At 48.2% G+C, this 25,802-nt stretch overlaps 1 protein-coding gene across 2 annotated transcripts in view; it reads right to left on the bottom strand.

Annotated features, from left to right (window-relative positions):
- LMF1 (lipase maturation factor 1) overlaps window positions 1-25,802 on the bottom strand; it is a 1,132,479-nt gene that overhangs the window by 124,915 nt on the left and 981,762 nt on the right. For both annotated transcript variants that reach the window (XM_085629342.1, XM_085629343.1), the window contains 3 exons: window positions 25,274-25,457; window positions 22,523-22,966; window positions 13,126-13,279 (listed from right to left, as the gene is read on the bottom strand). In XM_085629342.1, the coding sequence (XP_085485468.1) occupies window positions 13,126-13,279; window positions 22,523-22,966; window positions 25,274-25,457 (782 nt within the window). The remainder of the gene's footprint in view (window positions 1-13,125; window positions 13,280-22,522; window positions 22,967-25,273; window positions 25,458-25,802) is intronic.

The following is a 25,802-nucleotide window of genomic DNA, read 5'->3' as shown; positions in this document are numbered from 1 at the left end:
GGTGTTGTGGGGGAAACGCCCACCGCAACACCCACTGCCCACCCCTTTCACACTAAGCATTGGGTGAAAGGGGGTCTTATTTACAAGGCAGCGTTAAGCCACGTTAAGGCTTAACGCTGCCTTGTAAATAAGGCGAAGCCCCTATCGCCTCGGGAACGTCTCAAAAAGTGATGTTCCCATGGTGATAGGGGCTTGTAAATATGCACCTAAAATCATTAGTAATTTGAGTATTTGTTTTGTGTGCACACGTGTGTTAATTGTTTTTGAATTACTGTTTTAATGTTTGAAATTTAAATCCTACAAATTGCTTGGGGGTCCCCGACATACAGTGGTGACTCAATGGGGGTCCTCAGGAGTCAAACGTTTGGGAACCACTGAGCTAGAGGGTACCACGTGGGTTGAATATGTGTATTTTTTTGCAGAGCAATGGAGCGCTGGGTAAAAGGTATCAAAGTAGAAACTTTTGAGCAGCTTTATGATTTGATTGCATGGGAGCATTTATCTAGTAACTGTTTTCCTGAGCTACGCCAGCACCTGATTGATTGCAAGCTAACTAACCCTAGGAAGCTTGCTGAGGAGGCGGACCGCTGGGTGAGCACCCGGGTTCGCAAGGGTCCAGTGGGAGACTTCGCCAAAGGTGGGCAGGGTCCCCAGCAGAGAAGTGAGGGAGACAGGGGTAAACCGAGGGAGTTCCAGAGAGGGCCCCAAAGTAATTCCCAAGGGAACCAAGCAGTGGTGTCCCAGCCTCCCCAAGAGAAGAAGCCAGTGCCCCCGACAGGAAGGCCTGTTCAGAGGGGGCCCCTTACTTGTTATAAGTGTGGTCAAGTGGGCCACAGATACTTTGATACCCAGTGTCCTCAAAGGGATGCCCCTGCACCACCCCGTGCACCACCCCGCCAGCTTGCTAGTGTAGCCCTGGGAGGGGAGGAGATGGGTGCCCAAGGTGGGTGGGATCCCGTAGAATTGACCCTTGTCTCACTAGGAGACTTTGAGATGGTCCCTAAGCCTGCACTTCCTGATAACACTAAAAAGTACAGGCAGTGGGTAACCATCAATGGCCATAGAGTGGAGGCTCTAAGAGACACAGGAGCCAGTGTAACTGCTGTCAGCTCCCGGTTGGTGTCCAAAGAGCAGGTTGTCCCCCATGCATTCTACCCAGTAGTGTCCGCAGACAACTCAGAGAGTCAATGTGAGGTGGCTCAGGTTCCCTTTGAGTGGGGGGGGGGTCTCAGGAACTCTTCAGGTGGCTGTGAGGCCCGCCATGCCTGTAGATTGTCTGTTGGGCAATGATTTAGAGAACTCCCCGTGGGCAACGGTGGAGAGGAGATCTCACTTGGAAATGTTGGGTCTGCCTGAGTGGGCGTGTGCTATCACTCGGTCCATGGCAGCCAAGGAGGGTGTTGAGAAAGACCTGGAGCCTGAGAGTATGGCCCAGGTCCCTGCCTTAGAGAGAAGGGGCAGGGGGTGCAGGATGCCGGCCCCCTTGGTTCCCACGGCCCAGGAGGGAGCAGACCCTGAGGGGGATGCCCTGGAGCCTACCGAGGAACAGATCGCCAAACTGGGGGACCTGCCTGAGCTGACCCATTGGCAGCAGGAAGGGGGGCCCACCAGGGAGGAGTTTTGTGAGCAACAAAGAGTTTGCCCTTCTCTTGAGAGTATGCGGCGACTGGCTGCAGCCCAGGCAGCAGGTGACACGTCTGGTTCACATCTGATTTATTGGGAGAACAGTCTCCTGTATAGCGAGCCTAAGGCTGCTGAGCCGGGGTCAGCCCGTGTGCTGGTGGTAACCGAGTGCTTCAGAGCCTTCCTACTGGGGTTGGCTCATGACATTCCATTGGCAGGACATCTGGGGCAGACCAAGACCTTTGAGAGGCTGGTCACCCACTTTTATTGGACCGAGATGCGCAAGAGCTCAGACGCTCATTGCAGGACATGTGAGACTTGCCAGGCAAGTGGGAAGAGTGGGGGGAAGATCAAGGCCCCACTCCAGCCCTTTCCGGTTGTCAGTACCCCATTCGAGCGAGTGGGCATTGACATTGTGGGGCCTCCTGGACCCCAAGACAGCCATGGGCAACAGGTACATCCTGGTCTTGGTGGACCATGCCACCCGGTACCCTGAAGCCATCCCGCTCAGGACAGTGACAGCCCCCGTGGTGGGACGGGCACTGATGGGGATCTTCTCCCGTGTGAGATTCCCCAGAGAGGTGGTGTCTGACAGGAGAGCCAACTTCATCTCCCAGTATATGAAGTCTCTGTGGAAGGAGTGTGGGGTAACTTATAAGTTCACCACTACTTACCACCCACAAGGTAATGGTCCGGTTGAAAGGTTCAACAGGACCTTGAAGGGCATGATCATGGGCCTAGAGGAGCCCCTGAGGCGTAAGTGGGACGTCCTCTTGCCATGCCTGTTGTTTGCCGACCGTGAGGTGCCACAGAAGTCCTTAGGGTTCAGTCCCTTTGAACTGCTCTATGGCCATCCGGTAAGAGGACCTCTGAGTCTGGTCAGGGAAGGCTCCCAGGAAACTTCCCCAAGATGTATTTAGCTACATGTTGGCCTTCAGGAACCAGACTTGGCGTTTCAGAAATATTGCTGAGGCAAATCTGGAAGTCAGCCAGGAGGAAATGAAACGTTGGTACGATCAGGACACCACTCTGGTCGAATTTTAACCTGGTCAGAAGGTTTGGGTACTGGCCGAGTGGAGCCTTGTGCAGTCCAAGATAATTGGACCAGTCCATTTGAGGTGGTGGAGCGCAAAAGTCCAGTTACCTACTTGGTGGACTTTAAGTCTCCCAGGAACCCCTTGCGGGTCCTGCATGTGAACCGCCTGAAGCCCCACTTTGAGAGGTCTGAAGTGGGCATGCATCTTGCCACAGATGCTGGAATGGAGGAGGAGAGTGAGCCTCTTTCTGACCTCCTGTGTGCAGGAAAGAAGGATGGGTCAGTGGAGGGTGTGGTCCTCTCCACCACACTGACCCCTGAACAGCAGAGAGATTGTCGCCAGCTGTTGGGGCAATTCCCTGATTTGTTTTCCCTGGTGCCTGGTGTCACTGAGTGGTGTGTCCATGAAGTGGACACCGGGGACATTACTCCTGTCAAGCACAAAGCTTACAGAGTGACTGACAGAGTCAGGGCCTACATTAAGGAGGAGGTCTCCAAAATGTGTGCCCTAGGGGTGTTTGAGTCCTCTAGCAGCCCTTGGGCCAGCCCCGTGGTCTTGGTACCAAAAGCTGCAGGGCCTGGTGCCACTCCTGAACTTAGGTTCTGTGTGGACTACCGAGGTCTCAATTCAGTCACGAAGACCGACGTGCACCCCATCTCCAGAGCTGATGAGCTCATAGATCGGTTAGGGGCTGCCTGGTACCTCAGCACGTTTGATCTAACGTCTGTGTACTGGCAGATTGCCTTAACCAATGGGGCAAAGGAGAGGTCAGCATTCTCCACACCAGATGTGCACTACCAGTTCCGTGTGATGCCCTTTGGGATGAAGAATGCCCCTGCCACCTTTCAGAGGTTGGTCAACCAAGTGTTGGTTGGGCTGGAGGATTTCAGTGCCGCCTACCTAGATGACATTGCAGTGTTTAGTCCCTCCTGGGAGGACCACTTGCGCCACCTCTTGGAAGTGTTGATGGCACTGCGCAGAGCAGGCCTCACAATCAAGGCCAGTAAGTGCCAGATTGGGCAGGGTTCTGTGGTGTACTTGGGACACCAGGTTGGGAGTGGCCAGGTGGCACCCCTACAGCCCAAGATTGAAACCATCCTGGCTTGGAAGCCCCCAAGGACCCAGACCCAGGTGAGGGCCTTCTTAGGACTCACGGGTTCCTACAGGAGGTTTGTCAAGGGGTATGGCAACATTGTTGCACCCTTGACTGAGCTGACTTCCAAGAAGCAGCCAAAGATTGTGAACTGGACTGACACCTGTCAGAAAGCTTTTGATGCCCTCAAGACTGCCATGTGTACAGCACCCGTACTCCAGGCGCCCAATTTTGCTAAGGAATTTATTGTCCAGACAGATGCTTCAGAGCATGGGGTGGGGGCCGTTCTGTCACAGATAAATGAGGAGGGACTAGAACAACCTGTAGCCTTCATCAGTTAGAGGTTACTTCCACGGGAACAGAGGTGGAGTGCAATTGAGCGCGAGGCATTTGCTGTGGTCTGGGCGCTGAAGAAGCTGAGACCATACCTGTTTGGGACTCAATTCCAGGTTCAGACAGACCACAGGCCCCTCAGATGGCTGATGCAGATGAGGGGTGAGAATCCCAAGTTGTTGAGGTGGTCCATTTCCCTACAGGGGATGACCTTCATGGTGGAACACCGCTCTGGTACAGAACACGCCAATGCTGATGGTCTGTCCAGATTTTTCCACCTTAGTGATGAGAACTTCCAAGGGGATGGGTAGTTCTCCCCACATTTCAGCTGGAGGGGACACGTGTTAGACCTGGCACCCTCGGCGTGGGTCTCCCTTCCATTTTTCGCTGTTATCTCCTCTGTCTTTGCTGGTATTAGATGCTCTGGGCACTGTGCCACTGCCATTCAGTGCCAGAGCGCGAATGCTCCCTGTGTAAATATGACATGTGAATTGGTATATCCATGATTGGCTTATTTGGTTTACCTGTTAGTCCCTAGTAGTGTGGCCTGTGTGTGCCCAGGGCGGGTAAACCAAATGCTGCTGGTGGGCCTCCAGCGCTGGTTTGCGCCACCCACAGAAGCAGCTTGTAAAGTGTGTCTCAGACCTGCCACTGCAGAGTCTGTGTGCAGTCCAGAACTGCCATCTTGGCTGTGAAGTGCACCCACTTCCCAGCCCCTGAACCTTCCCTTGGCATCATGTAACCCACCCCATGGTAGGGTGCATTGTATGTGTAAGGTAGGACATGTCTTTGGTATGTATAGCATGTCCTGGTAGTGAATTACACCCAATTTCGTTTTTCACTACTGTAAGGCTACCTGTTCTCCATAGGCCAGAATGGGAGGTCTGGGCTATTACATTCTATAGTCCTAACTGACCCACAGAACATGGTAGAAAAACGAATTTAGTATACCTGAGCTCAGAATATTAAAATACATCTTTTAGTGAAGGTTATTTTTATATTCTGTGTTTGAAACTACCACTTTTAGAGTATAGGTACTTTCTTGCCTAAGCCTTACAGTTTGCTCTGCTATTATGTGTATTGGCTGTCTGGTTTTAGAGGGACAGGGCAGGCTGAGTCAGACTTGGGTTGAATAGAGCGACCTGCCTTGGTGTGAGGGGAGGGGTAGCTCCTGCACTTGAATAGGGCTGTGCCTGGCAAGGTGAATGCTGGCTCCACCTCCCACTGTGCGTCTGAGGCAGACCCCCTCTTTCTGAAAGGAAGGATGCAGCCTGATCAACAAAGTGCTCCAGGGCTGGGCAGAACTGGTTCTGGCTGGGTTCAGAGACTTGGGACCCCTAAGAACAAAGACTTTGAGGGTATAAATATTTGTGCACAAACCCCTACAATTTGTATTGCTCCTGGATAACAAGAAGAACCTCTGTCCGTGTGACTACAAGAATCTGCAGGAGAAGGACTGTCCTTGTGCTTGTGTGCTGTTTCTGGGACTGGCCTGCAGCTGTTACTACTGGACTTCAGAGAAGAGGAAAATAACTTTGATTGGACTTTTATTTTTGCTACAGCAATCACCCAAGGGCTAGAAGAGAGCTAGCCTCCTGCTGGAGTCTCAGGCACATCAGACTCCACCATCAGCCTCCTGTTTCCTCCCAGCGAGGATTACTATCTGCAGGTGAGGCTCCTGTGTGTTCCAGGGCCTCTAGTTCTACTGCTGAGAAGAGGCTACCTATTCTCCATAGGCCAGAATGGGCAGTTTGACTATTACATTCTATAGTCCTAACTGACCCAAAGAACATGGTGGAAAAACGAATGTAGTATGCCTGAGCTCAGAATATTAATATACTTCTTTTAGTGAAGTTTATTTTGATATTCTGTGTTTGAAAATACCACTTTTAGAAAGTAGGTATTTTCTTGCCTTAGCCTTCCAGTGTGCTCTGCTGTTTTGTGTATTGGCTGTCTGGTTTTGGAGGAACAGGGCTGGCTGAGTCAAAACTGGGTTGAATAGAGAGATCTGCATTGGAGTATGGGGAGGGGTAGCTCCTTGACCTGAATAAGGCTGTGCCTGGCAAGGTGAATGCTGGCTCCACCTCATACTGCGCGTCTGATGGCAGACCCCCTCTTTCTGAAAGGAAGGATGCAGCCTGGTAAACAAAGTGCTCCAGGACTGGGCAGAACTGGTTCTGGCTGGGTTCAGTGACTTGTAGCTTCTGAAAACAAAGACTTTTGGGGTATAAATATCTGTGCTGAAACCCCTACAATTTGTATTGCTCCTGGACAACAAGGGGAACCTCTGTCCGTGTAACTGAAGGAATCTGCAGGAGGGGACTGTCCTTGTGCTTGTGTGCTGATTCTTGGATTGGCCTGCAGTAGTTTTCACTGGACTTGGAAGAAGAGGAAAAGGACTTTGAAGAGAACTTTTATTTCAACTTGCTAAAGCAATCACCCAAGGGCTAGAAGAGAGCTAGCCTCCTGCTGGAGTCTCAGGCACATCAGACTCCACCACCAGCCTCCTGATTCCTCCCAGCGAGGATTTCTATCTGCAGGTGAGGCTCCTGTGAGTTCCAGGGCCTCTAGTTCTACTACGGTGAAGAGAGTGCTGAAAATCGTCGCTAACGCCCGTTTGCGAGCCGCTGCAGCTGAAGAGCGTACGAAAAATCATTGCGCTGCTGCCGCTGACTGCTCGCAAACCAAGGATCATTGCATCGCACGCTTGCGGGCCACAAAGCGCTCGCTAACACCCAAAGATCATCGCATCGCACGTTTGCGGGCTGTCAAGTGCTCGCTAACCAAGGATCATCGAATTGAGATCATCGCATCACGACATCGCAGTGCGGGCGCCGTGTGTCCGCCATTTTTATCGCATCACACCCAGACCGTCGCTCCCTCGCGGAGCGTAATTTCTTCTCATCGCAACAAGGTCGCACACGCAACAGGCTCAGTGCTTCATCCTCCCTTGCGGCAAGGATTTCAACGCATCGCCAGCTTAGCGTGAAGAAGTTTGTCGCTTTGTCCCGCACGCATCTGCAGATCAGAGCATCACCCTCCCTTGCGGCAAGGATTCAACGCATCGCTGGTCTCGCATGAGGAAAATCATCGCTACAGCTCGTTTGCAACATTTTGGTTGTTTTGCTACAGAATCCAGGTATATTGTAAGTAAAATGGTCGCAGAGACCACTGCCTTGAACTGAACTCCTCTTTGCACGCTCTGAGCTATTTTTGCAGCATTTCAAGAATAATCCTATTTTTCAGTATTGTGGCTTTTACCATTATTGGTCTTGTGCTAAGTCTATATATAAAGATACTTATTTTTCTATAATTACTTGTGTGGTGTCCCTTTGTAGTGTTCTTCACTGTGTTACTGTGTATGGTCATAAAAGCTTCACACACTGCCTCTGAGATAAGCCTAGCTGCTCGTGCTACGTTACCACATGGTTGAGCAGGGGTTATCAAAGGGTGTAGCCCTTTTACTCTGACTTAGGAAGAAGGGTCCCTACTTGGACAGTGGCAAGCATTGCCAACTAGAGACCCCCATTTCTAACAGGGCAGATATACATTTTTATTAGTAAAGCCAACCCTCAACCACTAGGATATGCTTTAAATCCTGAGTTTGTGCTTCCTCAGCCAAAACCCTCTTAAAATATACTGCCTACTATTATGGATGACATGTGATTCCTACACCTTGAAATCCTCATTAGCTTATGTGTCATTCCCTATAGACTGATTTACATACTTGTATGATTCATTGTCTCTGTATAATGTGTGCGTGATGTAAAGTATTGTGACACCCTACAGTGCACTGATATGAATAGCGCTATACAACAAATGAAATGCATATGAGAGAAGGGCTAAGGAGAGATGAAGGGCATTGTTGGAGGGTGGTAGTAATGGTATCTGCGGAGAAACAGTTAATAGGTGGGGTGCCAAAAATAACTTTCGCACAAGTGTCATGGCCTTTCTGTTTTTATTTAATTAGCAATCAGGTAATTAGGGCAACTGTGGAACACATTTTAAAGGGGGAACAACCTTTACAACGCAACTTTTACAACGCACTACCTTTACAACGCATTTTTTACAACGCATAATCCATTACAACGCATGACATTACAACGCATGACACTACAACGCATTTTTAAACACTACCTTTACAACGCATTCCATTACAACGCATACTACCATTACAACGCATACCATTACAACGCATAATATTACACTACACTATCCAACACTTACCCTACTGTTGCACCCCCTGGAGTTAGAAAAGTAATTTTTACCCCTATACTATCCAACACTTACCCTACTGTTGCACCCCCTGGAGTTAGAATAGTAATTTTTACCCCTATACTATCCAACACTTACCCTACTGTTGCACCCCCTGGAGGTAGAATAGTAATTTTTACCCCTATACTATCCAACACTTACCTTACTGTTGCACCCCCTGGAGTTAGAATAGTAATTTTTACCCCTATACTATCCAACACTTACCCTACTGTTGCACCCCCTGGAGTTAGAATAGTAATTTTTACCCCTATACTATCCAACACTTACCCTACTGTTGCACCCCCTGGAGTTAGAATAGTAATTTTTACCCCTATACTATCCAACACTTACCCTACTGTTGCACCCCCTGGAGTTAGAATAGTAATTTTTACCCCTATACTATCCAACACTTACCCTACTGTTGCACCCCCTGGAGTTAGAATAGTAATTTTTACCCCTATACTATCCAACACTTACCCTACTGTTGCACCCCCTGGAGTTAGAATAGTAATTTTTACCCCTATACTATCCAACACTTACCCTACTGTTGCACCCCCTGGAGTTAGAATAGTAATTTTTACCCCTATACTATCCAACACTTACCCTACTGTTGCACCCCCTGGAGTTAGAATAGTAATTTTAACCCCTATACTATCCAACACTTACCCTACTGTTGCACCCCCTGGAGTTAGTAAAGTAACTTTTACCCCTATACTATCTAATACTTACCTTAAATGCAATTTAATATTATGCGTTGTAATGGTATGCGTTGTAAAGGTAGTATGCGTTGTAATGGAAATGCGTTGTAAAGGTAGTTTTTAAAAATGCGTTGTAGTGTCATGCGTTGTAATGTCATGCGTTGTAATGGATTATGCGTTGTAAAAAATGCGTTGTAAGTGCATGCGTTGTAAAAGTGTGCGTTGTAACGTCATACATCCATTTTAAAGTGTGTGCTAATTATATTTACTGCTCTGATATTACCAATGTTTTCACAGGAATAAAGAAAGTGGAGCTGGATGGTGGCTGATATGGGGATGTGGCCCAAAGGTCAGCTGTGAGATAAGGTGCACAGGAGAGGGATGGTAGAACTGAGGAAAATCAGGCCTGGAAGTACTTGTGTTGAAGCCTGGCCTGTTGGAATTTGAGGGTTTGCACTTAAGTCCAGACATTGCTCTTACTTTCAAATAACTCTCCACAGGCTCTGTATACACACAGAATCGATCTGTTGTATCATGGCGACTGTTTGCAAGTATGATGTAACCTAGAGCTTGTAGGCTACTACAACAAGTGACAATTTGGGCCCACAGTGGCCCACCCAAATGCACCCTTGGCCCACCCAAATCAAAATTCCTGGAGCCGGGCCTGCATGGCATGTGTGCGACTTGCAAGTGTGCTGCTGCAGGATCGCTTATCAGAAATGCAAACATAGTTTTTCCTCACCCGTCACGAAGGAGCACGGAGAAAACGCTATGGCAGGCAGAAAGAGCATGACAAAAAATGTGCCTCGCCTGCAGGAGCCGGTTACTGGCAGTGCATACCCCAAGTCGCAGAAAACCAGTCCCTGTCACTGAGGAATTTAGATTTTTCTTTGCGGGAGGCTAACCTTGAAATAGACAATCTCCTGCCTGAATCGGAAGGGTTGGCATGCACGCATGAGGTGGATGAACATGGACAAGATGTGAGGTGATCTTCTACTGGCCAGTGGAACACGTATTGCACTTTGTGACTTTTTTCCGCACATTTCCATTGAGTGTGCACTGTTTTCTGGGGTTGAAACCCTCCAGTATTATAGAAGAGTGGAACTCCTACTGGCACCGACTACTATGACACCTACCAGGGATAACTAGAACCACGAGATGAAGAAACACTCTGGTTGGCCATGTACTCTTTGTAGATGGACAATCACACGCTTAGTTTCAAGAGCCTTTGGGGACGAAGTTATTTCAAAGTTTTGTGGAAACTCAACTGACAATCTCCCTTTGTGATGTCGAGTGGCAGGAGATTCCAAAAGGAGGCCCTCCAAACATGAAATCACCTACTTCCTCTGTGTTTGTAAGTCATGGAGGCATAGTACATGTAAGGGGACATATAGATCCGCACATAACAGGAGAGCTGGTAGTATTCCATGTTTTACCAGAAACAAATGTTCTCGGTCCTACCGGGACAACTTTGTGCTCAGTAAAAAGATTAGAACCACAGGCTCACGCGTGGGAATCGGAACAGAAACACCAATTCTCGCTGCTATTTCTGATACCATACTTTTTCCAAATCAATTTGTAATCTGCTTGTAAAACCTGTGCTAGGGCCTTCCTGTGCTGAACCAAGGCCTTCTTCAATGTATTTACATTATTTTCTGCATTCCATCTGATGTTTCTGTTTCATGACTTTTTCACTCTTTGTAAGAATTACTTTCAAATGTTAGTCTCAATACTCCACGTTTGCAACTAAGTCCTTACATTGTGACCTCTGAGTCTCGGAGTCCTCTTTGTCTGAAAGTGACTTACAGCTTCTGCTTCCTTAGACACCTCTGGGTATGAATGTGTCAGGTGCACCCCACCTCTCCGTTGGTACACATTTTTATGGAGCCTCTCCTCAGACAAATGGTTCAAAACATGCACAATCCTGGTTGGCCATCTCTGGGCACAGTCTACCCTGACTCTTCTTGCTGTGTTTGTGACCTTCAGAATTAGACATCAAGCTTCAGATGTACCTTGATCAGTAAAACACTTCTGGGCGTGCTTCGGTTGTCGTTCGGAGGGCATGTGGCATTGAGGTTTAGTCAAGATTCTCTTCCTTTTCGGGCGCTGCCAAAGCAGACTTGCATATGGCTGTTCCCTCCCTGTAATGGCACATGCACGCTAAGAAGGATGGACCAGAACTTGCCCACAGCGATTCTGAACGGGTAAGACTTATTCAAACATTTTCACCCATCCTTTTTGTGCTAGTGAGCCACGTGTACACTGGCAACACACACCGATGTTTGTTTCCTGTGGCTAGTGCAGAGAATGACAATCTTTCGCCTCCCCTCAAGCCCACTTGTTTAGCACCATATGATGCCTCAAATGGGTTTAAGGCAATGACGTGTTGAGGAATGTGTAGGATGGGAGACAGTAACTCTGTAACCACTGTAATCCCTGACAGTGGTCCTCGAGTTACTGTCTCCCATCCTACACATTCCTCAACACGTCATTGCCTTAAACCCATGCACTTGCAATTCCCTGAATTGATTCTGAGTTGCCCCATCTCATATTTTCTGCCTCTAGCACGGTTTGTCACAATTATTTATTGGCTTCACAAGTTACAATACGCTCACAAACAGCATAATGATAAGCAATCTACATTGATTCGAAACAGTGACTGCTAGATCATACACAGTGTAGCAAGACCAGGAGACACAAGAGTGTGTTAAAAGTGTCCTCCTTTTATATCGCGTTCCAGAGAGGACAGGTCTGAATGAGAGTAAAAGGAAATATCCCTGTGGACCACTATGCACCCCTAGAGCTGCCCAACATCATATTCATTCAAAAAGGGCCAGGTTAACAGCGGTTCTCCAGTAAGGACAACAAATCTAGTGGGAGAAAGCGGGCATCAGAGGTGGGACCAGGATTCTGTACGCAGACCGGTGTGATTTAATACTTGAAGAGCCAGGGATGTGTGGGTCATACCAGAAGTAAGGACATTCTCTGCATGTGCCCAATGTCTCTACTTTGCTGTCTTGGACATCAATATCGTCAATTTGTTCGTAATACATCCTAGATGTCTACCTCGCGCGAAAACCTGAATCTTTGGCCTTGAAATTGACAAAAGGAATGTGTACTTTATTTTTAATTTCATTATGTTTGCACAACCTACAATTCCTATTGGGAAGGCTTTGCCATAGTAAAGCTGGTAGAGCAGTGGACGAGGAAGGGCCCAGCGTTTTTAATGCCTTGGAAAGCAGAGCAGACTACTTAATCTGAGCTGTAGGAGCTGAGCTCACTTGTGGGATTAGGAGTAGTTGAATCCAGAGATTGTGCTTTTACATACATTTTTATAATATTTACATTCTCATACTGTTTGAAAAAGACCAGATAAGCCATCCACATACAAATTGCAGTAAGCAATGGTCTTTGGCTGGAGGGTGGAATTTAATTAATGGATATGGTGCACGTGGCCTTCTACATATGGCCTATTATTTGATTTAATTTAGGTAATTTTGAAAATGTAAACCTTTTCAGCTGGATCATTCTCTAACACAACTTCATATAGGAAACACTGCCTCCGTTTCCCTGACTTGATCTCTGGTAGATTGTGAAGCTACGTCTAGATTGGGAAATTTATTGTGTGTCCTTGTTAATGGAGAACTTGTCACAAAAGTAGATTTGTGGCTAGTATCAGCGCCGGTACGAGCACTACTTTTTGTTTCCCTCCCTTCCTAGCAATGGGCCATATTTGTCATTTTTACAGGTGATCTGGTGTCTCCTGCTGAGAGTCTCATACGTGCAGGGCCGTTTCTACCATTAGGGAAGACTAGGCGGCCGCCTAGGGCGGCAAAAGGAAGAGGGTGGCAAAAAACATGAGTTTGGGAATATCTAATGCATTAATTCTTCTAGCCTGGATGACAGGGGGAGAGAGTGATGGTAGTAAAAGGGAGGGGGCCGCATTTTTCAATTCTCGCCTAGGGCAGCAAAACACCTAGAAACGGCCCTGCATCCGTGACTGCCCATTCTTACCTTGCCATAGACCTGCCTTCGCAATACTAGAAACGCAAAGTGCCAGTGACAGTGCCTAGATGGACACACTTACCTTGAGAAGGTGCTGTAGGTGTTGACGATGCGCAGAGGGCTGAGGATGCTTTGGCTGGCCTGAGGAGACATCAGACGGTTCTGTAGCAGGGGGATGCTCAAGTAGGCAATCAGCACTCCTAGACCTATGTTTACACATGCGCGGAGACTGAAGCCTGTGAGAACAGGAAAACACAGGATGCAAGTGAGGGAATAATCCAAAAACCATCGTTTGTACTTCAAGGTAAGGATTCTGTTGAACCTGGTACTTCATTAGCTCAGAGAGCTCGCATAACACCAGCACAAACCTCCCCATCCGAGCATGATGCACCTGGCCAGGCCTATGCAGGGAAGCTGAAGCAAGACGGCCACCTTACTAATGGAGGACAACATGCTCACGGATCCCAGTGACATTTACTACAGTAAAACCCTGAGTATATCACAGATGTAGCACAGATCATACACTTGGGAAGTTTCTTTACTCTGAACCATGCACTAACTGAAGATCAGAAGCGGTAGCATTGCCTGAGTAAATACCAGGATCTGAGGCAAGGGCTTGTGGGAAGACCATACATGGACTCACACCAACAAAAGTGTTGACAAACAGAACACACACACACCTGAGAGGAAACCCAGGCATGGAATGGAGACCAATACCAGGTGTGTTCGATCACGGCACAGACTGCCAAAGGGAGTGAGAAGAATTGCTTCCAGAAAATAACGCCTGAAGGAACTCTGAGGTAAACACTCACAGAGTACATGATTAACTGAATTTAAGATGAAGCATACAATTCCATTTTGAAGCAAGGGTCATATATAAATTGAGGGGGCCCATTCAGCACAAACACGGAGAGAACCATAAAGAAGCTTCTTCGAACTGACCCTACAAGGCTCCTTTTGGTCCCTTGGCTGAGGAACAAATTAAAGATCCGCTTATCTTTAAGTGTGCTAGTAAAACGTATAAGAACATCTTTGATCTGCAAGCATTCTCACCCTTAAAGAGGCTACTACAACCGTGAAAAATGTGGAGGAGTCAGAGATATACAATGTATTAATGCTCAAAAACAACCCAAGGAGGGGCTGTCACTAAGGAGAGCGAGGGTGAAGTAAATGGAGTGGGTGAAAAACGTACTTCCTTGTCTCAAAGTGCAGTATGGAAAATTAAAGAAGGGAAAACACAGCAGAGCTCTTCTAAAAGATCTTCTCAAAATAGCTGTCACAAATGTGACAGCCTATACCATGCACCAGATCCAGAAACTGCTTGCAACTGGCAAAGAGTGCAGAAGGTGTGTCAAAAAGGGTCACTTTGTTCGCATGTGTCATGATGCCAAGAGCAGAACTGCAGCTGTGCAGTGGCGGCCAACACTGATTTAGAGTGGTAGGGTTGGTGGGGGCGGTGTGCAGGGGAAGCGCAGATTTAATAAAAAATCAATTTAATAAATGTACCTGGTGCTTCCGGCGACTCGCGCTCCTCTGATTCCACTTCCTAGTCCCTAGGCCAGCATCACAGGCTCCCCATTCAATCCCCACGCCGCTCTCAAGCATGAGAGTAGCATGAGGATTGGCCTAAGCAGGCTGGATCAACACTCGCTCAGGCACAGGGAGTCTGTGCTATTTCTACAATCCCGATGTGCAATACACCTGGGTTGGCGAAACCTAAGTGCGCATGTCAGTTTGGCTGGCCTAGAACAGACTGCCGAACTGACAAGCGCACTTAAAAGTTCAGATCTACCACTCCTCCTCCCCCCTCCCATGGCCCGGCCCAGCCCCTCCCTTAACATGCTGGCTCAGCCCGCAGCTGAAAAATAAAACAATATTAAAATATGTGGCCTGACATTAAAGTTTGAGGTCGGGTGGTAAAGTATTTGTAGCCAAGACTGCACCCTAGATATTAGGTTGGGTACACCAGTATGACTTAAGTATCGTTACACATTCAAGAGCCCTCATAGCAGATCATGGTAGTGTGTGACACAAGTTGATGCTAAACTACGTGTGCTCGCTCCTTAAAACATGTTATATTGGCTAATTGGAATATTTAATTTATGGTAAGACCCTAATAATGTGGCACCACCAGTATCAAGGGCCTGTAAATTAAATGCTACTAATGGGCCTTCAGCACTAATAGTGCCACCCACTTAAGCAGCAGTTTAAACATGCCTCAGGCCTGCCATTGCGGCCTGTGTGGGTGCAGTTTTAAACCAGTTCGACCTGGTAAAAAATAAAACCTTTTGCCATGCCCAAACCTTCCTTTTTAATACAAATAAATCACCCCTAAGCTAGGCTCTGGACAGCCCCAAGGGAAGGGTGCAGTGTATTTAAAAAACTGGACATGTACTTTTAAGCCTTACATATCCTGGTAGTGAAAAACGCTTAAATTGATTTTTCACAACTGCAAAGCATACCTCTCCCATAGGATAACATTGGAATTACCTTTTTACATTTCATAAGTGTAATGTCCAAATAGGGAAAGGTAACACCTTCATGTTTGGCATCCCTGGAATTCCAATTTAAAAACCTAACTAATGGTGAAGTCGGATCTTAAATTACAATTCTGAAAATGGCACTTTTAGAAAGTTGCCATATTTGTGCCTTAGCCATTTGGTTCCTGCGGCCTGTCTTTGGGTCACATGACCTGTTGTGGGTGACAGATTGGCTTTGTGTATTCCTTTTATATAGCCACACACAATAGTGAGCTGAGGTATGTGTGACTGAATGGGCCATCATTGACAGAAAGGGAGGGAGGAGCTGGGACAAGCACCACTTACACCTGAATAGGCTGTGTCCTATCTGCAAACAAAGTGCTTCATATCCCCTTAGTCTGACGCCAGGAAGGGAGGGCCACTGTGCACTTTAAAGGCAAGCCTCTGTAAGCAACTCCCCACTTCGAAGGAATAACTGTGTATAAATACTGGACATCAGACACCACCACTTCAGTACACTTCTGGACCTGTGGATACTCTGTCAGGAAAAAGGACTGCTGTGCTACTGAAAGGACTGCCACTCGGCTGGACTGCTGCTCCGAAGGAACTGCTGCCTTGTTGTGCTGCCCTGCTCTCTGCCCTCTTGCCTAGCAAAGGAGAACTGGACCTGCAACTTCATCTTGAACCCAGGACACAAGAGTGATCCAAGGGCTAGTCTGCTGGCCTGATCTGAGCTTCAGGGACATAAAAGGCTCCCCAATATCCTGTTATCAGCCCCTGGACCCAGATGCAGTGCGTTCCTGACTCCCAAGTGGTAACCTTACGGTCCTGGACAATTGGTGTGGCTCAGGAAGATGAAATCAAGCTTTTGGGCTCTTCGTGAATGGGCCCATTCGCACCAAGACCACGCTGCCTGTACAGCAAATCTATGTGAAGCGCTGCTAGCCAGACTCTTCACACTCCAGAATCAATTGCTCACTTGGGCCCATAATGCGAAGCTCCAGCCGCCTGTTTGCGACACCCGACCTGCTCTTCACGCTACGCCAACATCCTCCCGCGATGCTCTACTTGAGGCCCTCTTCAACGTGAATGGGACTCTCGGTGCTGTCTTGAGAAGGTAAAACTGCAGCTGGACTAATCTGGGGATTGTAGCCGACCAACTCTCCATTGCGGTTGATCTGAACTTGTGACTTTGACCCAATCCATTTTAACCATATATCCTTAGTTGGCGCTTTGCGCTTTTTGGTGCTATTTTCAATACATTCTTTACAAATTTATATCTCTGGTTCTACTGGTTGGATTTTTGTTGTTTTGGTCTTGTTTGATTTATTAAAGTTTGCTCTATCCTCCTAACTTGGTGTGGTGTTGGCACTGTAGTACTGTTTAAAGTGTTGCACAAATACCTTACACATTGCCTACAAGTTAAGTCTGACTGCTCTGTGGAAAGCTACAAGGGGGTTGAGCACAGGTTAATTTGGGGTTTGCTTGTGCCTTACCCTAACAAGGATTTTGGTGATGCTTGATTTTGTTGATGCTTGACCAGGGCTCACACCCCAGTCAACTGGTAACCCAATTCTCACAATGTTCAAAAGTAAACTAAGCATGGGTAGTCATGAAAATGGGGTGTTCCATGTCAGGCATAAGGCCAGAAGGATTCCCTCACTTATTAGGCAATTAGTCAAAAGTTTGCTCCACCAGATGGTGCAAGAGGGCATGTAGAGCCAAGGCAGTAGTTGCAGCCTTTCTCCTGGTGAAATGGGCCCTTAACGCCTCAGGGGGCTGCTTCTTTTCCACGGCATAACAGATTTTGATGCAAATAATGACCCTGCGAGAGATGGTCCTTTATCTGCACTTCCCTTCCCTTCTTCGCTCCCACCTACCCCACAAAGAGTTGGTCATCCACCCGGAACTCTTTTGTGTGGTCAAGGTAGAATGACAACGGTCTTTTTGGGTGCAGCCGGTGGAGACGCTCCTCTTCCTTAGAAGGATGCAGGGGAGCAAAGAAAGTGGGCAACGTGATGGACTGATCCAGATGGAAAGGGGTCTCAACCTTTGGCAAAAAGGATACCCGGGTGCGAAGCACCATCTTGTCCAGAAAAGACATAAGATAAGGAGTGAGAAAGATAACGCCTGTAACTCATTCACCCTCCAGGCCAATGTAATCGCCACAAAGAAGGCTGTTTTGATGGTCAACATATGGAGGGAACAATTGTGTTGTTGCATAACAAAGGGTGTAGGTGGGAACAGGTGAGCCAGCCCTTTTAGTAATCTATTTACAATCGGAGATTTGAAGAGAGAGGGCTGGTCTGGCAGCCACAAAAAAGCAGACAGAGCAGAAAGGTAACCCTTGAGAGTTGCCAAAGCAGAGCCCTGTTGGGCAAGGATCAGAATGAAAGAAAAGGACAGTAGAAAGAGAAGCAGAAAGAAGACCCATAGACCTTTCTGTACAGTATAATAAAAATTTCTGCCAACGGCAGGCATATACCTTCTTAGCGGAGGGCTGCCTGGCCACCAGAATAACATTACAGACTTCGGGAGAAAGGCCAAAAGCTATCAACTGTGGCTGCTCAATCTCCATGCATGGAGGTGCAAAGTTGACAGGTTCGGGTGGAGAACCCTCCCCTGCTGTTGCGACAGAAGATTCTCCCGAAGGGGCAGCCTGATTTGAGGATCAATGCTCATTCTCAGCTACTATGGATACCAGACTCTCCTTCCCCAGTCCACAGCCACAAGGATGACTTGGGCCCAGTCTCTCCTGATCTTCTTCAGAACCCTGGGCAGGAGTGGTATGGGCGGAAAGGCATATAGGAGACCTGAGCTCCACTCGAGATGAAAGGCATCGCCAAACAATAGCCACCTTGGAAACTCCAGCTCGCAGTACTGCTGACACTGCGTGTTCTCTTCGGAGGTAAACAAATATAAACAAGGTTTTCCCCACTGATAAAAGAGACCTTACGCCACCTCCAAATGGAGACGCCATTCATGATGATGGTTTTCAGAGACCCTGTCTGGTGTTGAACCACTAGGGTTATGCCCTGCTGTTCCAGCCATGTCCAGAGATGCACGGCCTCGCGCCAAAGGGTCCATGACCCCCTCCTCCCGCTCTGCTTGCTGCAGTACCACATGGCGGTGGTGTTGTCCATGACTACTTGACAGAAGGAAAAAATGCTTTCAATGCAACTTGAATCGCCCGGAGCTCCAACAAATTTATGTGGAGCCCCCAATCCACTGGAGACCAGTGTCCCCTGATCTCGACCTCTCCCAGATGGCCGCCCTATCCCTGAAGTGACGCATCTGTCACAACTGTGAGATCTGGTTGGGGAATGGAGAGGGGTCTGCAATTGGTTCGTCAACCACCACTGCAGATCTCTTGCAGTTCCTTCCGAGATCTGGACTATGTCAGTGAGATTTCCTCGATGCTGTGCCCACTGGAACTTCAGGTCCCACTGCAGAGCCCGCATTCGCTACCTGCCATGCTTTACCAACAGGATGCAGGAGGCCATGAGGCCCAACAGCCTCAGAGTCAGTCTCACTGAAATCCAGTATAGAGACTAAAACCTCAGAATCATAACCTGAATATCCTGGACTCGCTGCTCGGGAGGATAGGCGCAGAACTGCACTGTGTCCAGAACTGCCCAATGAAAGGGAGCGTCTTGAAGGAGTCAGGTGTGAATTCGGCACATTTATAGAGAACCCCAGTGAATGCAGGAGAAGACTTCATCATAGTCTGAAGGTGGGAGACGACTGCCTGGGGCGAGGACACCTTCAACAGCCAGTTGTCGAGGTAGGGGAAGACTGACACGCCAAACCTGCGCAGATGAGCTGCGTCCACCGCCATCACCTTGGTGAACACCCAAGTGGCACTGGTAAGGCCAAAGGGGAGCACGGTAAACGGAAAGTGCTTGCGGCCTGCCTTGAACTGCAGGTAATGCCTTTGGCCCGGCAGGATGGGGATGTGAAAATACACGTCCTGCAGGTCCAACACTACCATCTAGTCTTCTTGGTCTGGGGCAGAAAAAACCTGAGCTAGAGTGAGCATCTTGAACTTCTTCATCTTGAGGAAGAGATTGACGGTCCAAAGATCCAAAATGGGCCGCAACCCTTTGTTGTTCTTCGGAATCAGAAAGTAGCAGGAATAAGAGCCACTGTCAACTTCTGAAACCAGGACCCTTTCTATAGCTTCCTTGGCCAAGAGAGCTGGAACTTTCTCTTGGAGCAACCTTAAATGATCCTCCGTCAGCCATTCTTGATTTGGCAAAATGAGAGGAGGAAATGAGAGGAAAGGCAGAAACTAGCCTTCCTGGACGATCTGCAAGACCCACTTGTCGATGTTATAGATCTCCAGTGGGAGAGATGATGATTAATTCTCCCACCAACTGTGGAGTACTGGGGGCAGTGTAGCCGACGACTTCTGGCCTCCATTACTGGATCCAAATGTACCGCGTCCACGTCCTTGCACGGCTTGTGCATTCTGTGCAGGACGGTGGCTGAGATAGGGCTGGCATGGCTGGAAACCCCTTCCATTGCCACGAAAGGGGCAAAAGGAAGACTGGCCACCAGGAGTGGAGTAGAGGCCCAAGGATCTGGCCGTAGCTCGAGAGTCCTTGAACCTGACCAGGGCAGAGTCTGCCTTTTCCCCAAAAAGACGAGTTTCATTAAAGGGCATGTCCATCATATTGGCTTGAACATCCCCCGAGAAGCCAGTTGTTCTAAACCAGGTGTGACGCCTCAATGCCACAGTCAAAGAAATTGATCTGCCCAGCGAATCTGTTGTATCTAGGCCACGCTGTATAGTGAATTGTGCTGCATCTCTCTCCTCCTTAACTGCTTGGGAGAGCACAGCCCGGGCCTCTTCCAGGACCTGTGGGGGACCTTGTGCAACCGTCTCCCAAAGGGAATTAAGGAAACGGCCCAATAAGCATGCGGTATTGACCAACAGCAATGCCAGGCTGGAGGAAGAAAACAACTTCTTTCCAAATGAGTCCAGACTCTTAAATTCTCCATCCAGAGGGGCAGAAGGGAACGTGACCTGGGAAGTGGAGGCCTGCACCACCAAACTTTCTGGCGGGTGGTGTTGGCTGAGGAACTTTGGGTCACTCGGAGCTGGGCGAAGGCGGCTTGCAATCGTCCTATTCAAAGGAGCCCCAGTGCTATGCTTGGACCACGTGCCTAGAAGGACGTCCGTAAGTGCGTCATTAAAGGACAAAAGGGGTTCGGAAGTGGAAGCCCCTGGTTGAAGCACCTCGGGCAGGAGATTAGTCCTGACCTGCACTGAGGGCAGTTCCAGTCCAAGGACCTCAGCTTTCCTCTTTACCACCATGGTATAGGATGCCCCCTCCTCCGTAGCGACTATTGGCGGAGAAAGCTGGCCAGTATCTGGGGAAGTGTCCAGTCCACTGGCCTCCCCAAGTTCCCCAAACCAGTCCAAGTTCTCCACAGAGACATCCTGGTGTTCCAGAGGAGCCATAGAGCCCTCCTATTCATCTCCTGAGCCTAGCATATCTTCAAAGTGCTCAGGCGACAACATAGAACTCAAGGTTCAATCGGTGCCGAAATTGTCGTCGAGCAACGTCGTTCCAGTTCTGTGGCGTCAGGGATGAGGATGGGGCTGAGGCCGCCGATGGGCACCTGTGGCGCCGCAAACACAGACTTCGGGTCTGATGCCAGGAGAGGTTGCGGGCCTGGACCCGGATCGGATCCATGAGGCTCCACCGGCACCGATGCCAGAGCCAACGCTGTTGAACCCGATGGGGCCCCTTCTGATTCCGCAGGGCCAGATGGCTCACCAGCGGGGTTGTTCCACTCAAATACGCGGGCATGGCCTTGTAAAATTATTTTAATTGAGCAAGAGTCGCTCCAGCTCCCGGAAAGGGGGAGGGGAGGGGGTGCGAAGTCTTTGGCTCCGGCTCCGCGGAACGGTGCCTAGAGCGACGGTGCTCCTTACCTCTCTTGTCGACAGGCAACAGCCAAGGTGAAGATGAAGTCCACTTGCACTTCTTATTATTAATATGCCTCTTCCCCGAGTGTCCGGATGACCTCAAGTGAGAAGAGGATTTAGGGCTCTGGGAGCAGTCCTGCAACCTCCTCTTCTTCGATCAGGACCGGGACCTCCGCGGAGTCTCGCTAGATGATGTCGACTGCTGGACCGCGAGGAGCTTTAACCCCCACTCCCTCAAGGCCTTCGGAGCCATGGCCCGGCAGTCCGACCATTGTCTTCCGCGAAGACATCCCTTGCACAAGAAAGTGGAAAACCTTTATGAATTCAACAAAAGTCGAGAAAAAACCTGCCAGAAAGCGGCAAAGGGGTACCTCTTCTCCGATTGGCACTTAACTGGCACTGAAAGAAAAGAACTGACGTCTACGTGCATAGGCAGCGACTATATAGGCACAGCGACAAATGGAGCCACCCGACGCCGCGTGCGAGGGATACTGCTCAGCAAAAGTTTCCGGATCCAGCCTGACGCTTGGGAAATTCGAAGGTAATCTGCAGCTACAAGTCTCTATCAGACACACCTTTTACTTAAAGCACCTAGAAACATCAGCAGTGCAGCAAAGCCCTATACAAAAGCAATTTATTATCACATTGTTTGTACCATAGAACGCAATGCATAATGCAAGCTGAAAGGGGGAGCAATGACTGGCACTCGTTGGTCTCTCCCTCTCTCACCTGTGTTCATCTAACACCCAACGATTAAAACAGGTGAAAAAAAGAATGACTTGTGTTACTCCATCACAGATTCCTGGTGGCCCATTAGTGAAACTATATATATCAAAATTAAAAGAGTACCTTTACCCACTAAAGAACAAACAGCCTGGAGACAACAGCTCCATTGTCTCTTGCCTGGCAGACTCAGAAGAACCTTTTCCTCTGCAGGCTCCAGTATTATCAATTGGTGCTACTCAATGACTTGGGTACTACCTGAGCCCTGGCACCCCCCTGCACCCATACAAAGACTTCCACCTTTGTACCTGACTCTCCATCACTACAACTGTTCTCACCTGGTGTCGTATCATCCTGATGAGTAAAAGCGGCTGCTTCTATGGCGTGGTACCTGCTCGTCTCCTCGTAGATCTCTCCAGTCTGTGGACTCTCTCTCACCTGCCTCCTCTCACTAGCCTGCACTGCCCATGCTGGGACCACTGAGCCGGCTTGTAGACTGAGCTGCTGCGCAAGACCTTGCAGGTCCCATCGCGAGCTCCTGGTCCAGTAGGTGGATGATCTCGAGGACACAGGAACCGGCGCGACAGAGGGGCTCACTAGAACCCTTGACCGCGCTGCCTCGGGCTCCTGCCTGCCTCGAACGAGGGTCTTGTCCTGCCGGGTGGAGGTTTCTTTTGATAGGAACCAATTCATGTCTCTTGTGACTACCTCTGCTTCCTGCTGTAAACGTCTCCTGCCTCTTCCTCTCTGCTGGCTGGGGCCAGCGACCTGCGTGACAAGGGCTGGAGAGAAGCACAGCATATATAGCAGCACCTGTTCTCAAACTACCTCAAAGCAGCATCTCTATCTGGAGAGGCCAACAAAAAGGACTTCCATACTTACCACCTCCATTCAGCCTCCTAGTCTCCAATGTTTCCACACACATCTTACATGTTCCAATTGTAGGCACATAGGTGTGTGCCCAGCATCTCACAGCACATTTACAGCTTCTGGTGCATTAAGATTCTAGACACAACAGGCAACTGCAATGGCAAGTCTCTCGAGGAAGATGGTGCAGTAGCCTTGTGCAGGTCAATAGTTTGGTCTGTTACAGGGACAGACTGACAGGAAGGGGGATTTGTGGGCTTAAAACCTATGACCAATAATGTAACTAAATCATTAAAAACACCTGTACGGGGATCTTGGGATGGGGGGCTCACTGGAAACCACGTTTAAAACATGTACATAGATAGATAGAACTGCTGCTTTGAGGCATCACACGCATTTATTCACTATGTACTTCAGGAAGTGTGGCTTCCAGCAACATTTCAGAAATCCGTGGGATTGACAAGAGACCCCCAAAAGACTAAGTTAGTTTATTGAATGTACTATGGAATTTAAGGATTTATCAATTAACCAGCATTGCCCTTTGCTGATGGCGATAACCACTGTTAATTCATCACCCAAAAATTACGGGTGGGAGCTGAAGGGGAGAAGAATGCCCAGCAGCTCTCAGGTGATGGAAACATCACTCACCCTGCATGGAATGTCACCCAACATGGGCAACCTGCCCTGACTGTCCAACACGCCTAAGCAATAAATGCAGGCCGATGACAATAGTTAATAGCAGCCTTCTAAGCCTTCTGAATGACTGTGCTAGCAAGATGATTTCACAGAGAGTGATAATATTAAATGTATCCGTGTTATTGGCTGGCAGAGGTCATTAAAGATTACAGACCTTACTTACAGCAGTAACATTTATTTAGGAGGGTTTTTCTCATATACAGCTAACTCAATGTAGTTAGAAATGTAAAGCAGAAAAATATCAAACCAATATATAGTAGACGGGACAGGGATACAAATAGTAATAACAGTTCTCCATCAGATGGCTGGGGAGGAACTTCATACCTTCCACCTCTCTGATCAATGAAAACCAAATGTCCTGGGACCACTGCCTAATAATGCTCAGCAAGCCAACTTTCACCTAAAAGCACTCCAACAGCTTAAACAATTGCCATCTCCCACACGCCTGACAACTGCTGCTCGTGCTCTTGACCAGACATCAGCAATGGAGCCCTCTCCAGGTGACCTCAAGCCCTATTCGCTCCGTCAAGGCATTTCTTCATTCAATGGCCGGACTGTTATCATCATTGAGAAAGTTCAATACCATCTCTCTTATCCCTAAGGAACTCCAGCGGTTCCCGGTCGAAGAGAGAATTCAACTCAAGAGCTGCTGTCTAACCTATATGGCCTTACATTTAAATAGACTTATTTACCTGTCATCCAAGCTGACCATCTCAGGTGGTCTCAGGAGCAAAAGGCATCCATATCTGGAAACACCCACATTTAAGACTTCTCAGGCATTGAGGTACACTTTCTTTGGAGCCACCGCCTCCTCTTGGAACTCACCCACCAGACCTAAGAATTGACCCACTGTTACTGTTAATCCAGACCCATCTAAAAATCGATTTCTAGCATTTATCTGAATAAACAAATATTTTTCCTAAACCCGAATACAAACCTCTGCCATCTACTATTTTTTAAATGTTTAATGCTGGTTTTCTGTATCCTCATTGCCATCTTCTACAGCTCTAATGAAAATGTCCTAAATGTTTTGGTCGGCGTATTAATGCCGTATGGCACGGTATTGCTATATGAAACCAGTAAATGAAGAGCCTGAGTGACATCAGTAGGCTTTAAACATTCTACCACTGGCTGTTAGAATTTAGATAAGAAGATGCCCTCTCGACTACTTAGAATGGACCTTTTCATCACGGGGTTCACCATCTAGCAGTCAGAGCATCCCAGGGTTTTCAGGTGTCCCCACGAGCAGTCTGATGATGGATATGCTCCTGAAGGGGATTGACAATGTATATAAATGTGTGAGACCTTTCACTAAAGTTGTGTTTGGGTGTGGTATATCTGGTATCCTATATTCTTATCCTCCGGCCACAAAACAGGATATATATATTCGTGGCCCTGCATGTCGTCTGTGAAATGTAAACCTACACTGTCTGTGAAGATCGCTGAACCTGTCCTTTCCCGACTTTGGCCTCTTCAGCATGTGGATGAAAAAAAGATGCTTTGCCCTGAAAAGCCGCCTGACCTACCAATTGCCTTACGAGGGGTGGAGTCTACAGCTTTCCTTGCTTCCAGCTGGTGAACTTGGTCTACGGCGGCCCCATTGCCAGATGGAAATAGAAGTCCGATGCTGGCATCATCGAAGCAGGCGATGCTTGGCACAATTGTGAGCCAGTTCATGAAGCCGAGGTTCCCACTCAGACTCTGTGCCACCTAATGGAAAAACAGAAAACATGTAATATTTAGACAAAGCATAAACAGAATGGTGCATGTAGTACCTCCCAATGTCCCATCTTTTCAAGAAACAGTCTGCAACTGAAACTAGGAAAAAAAGCTTTTATATATATCTTTTTCAATGCCCATCATAACCATCCTTTTTTAATAAACTGCAAGGGGAATGAGAGTCGGTCAATGCGCAAACCATTGTTATGTGTGTTGTATACATGGTTAACCATGCATCATCATAGTTTAACCATGATTTTGAGAAAACATTTAACTGGGGTTGCCGTCAAATGCATGGCCAAGGTCCAATCAAGAAGTCTAGGTGACAGTTCATCT

The sequence above is a fragment of the Triturus cristatus genome, chromosome 10 (genome assembly GCF_964204655.1).
Source record: "Triturus cristatus chromosome 10, aTriCri1.1, whole genome shotgun sequence".
In the NCBI taxonomy this organism is placed as follows: Eukaryota; Metazoa; Chordata; class Amphibia; order Caudata; family Salamandridae; genus Triturus; species Triturus cristatus.
This window is presented reverse-complemented; position numbering and strand designations above follow the sequence as displayed.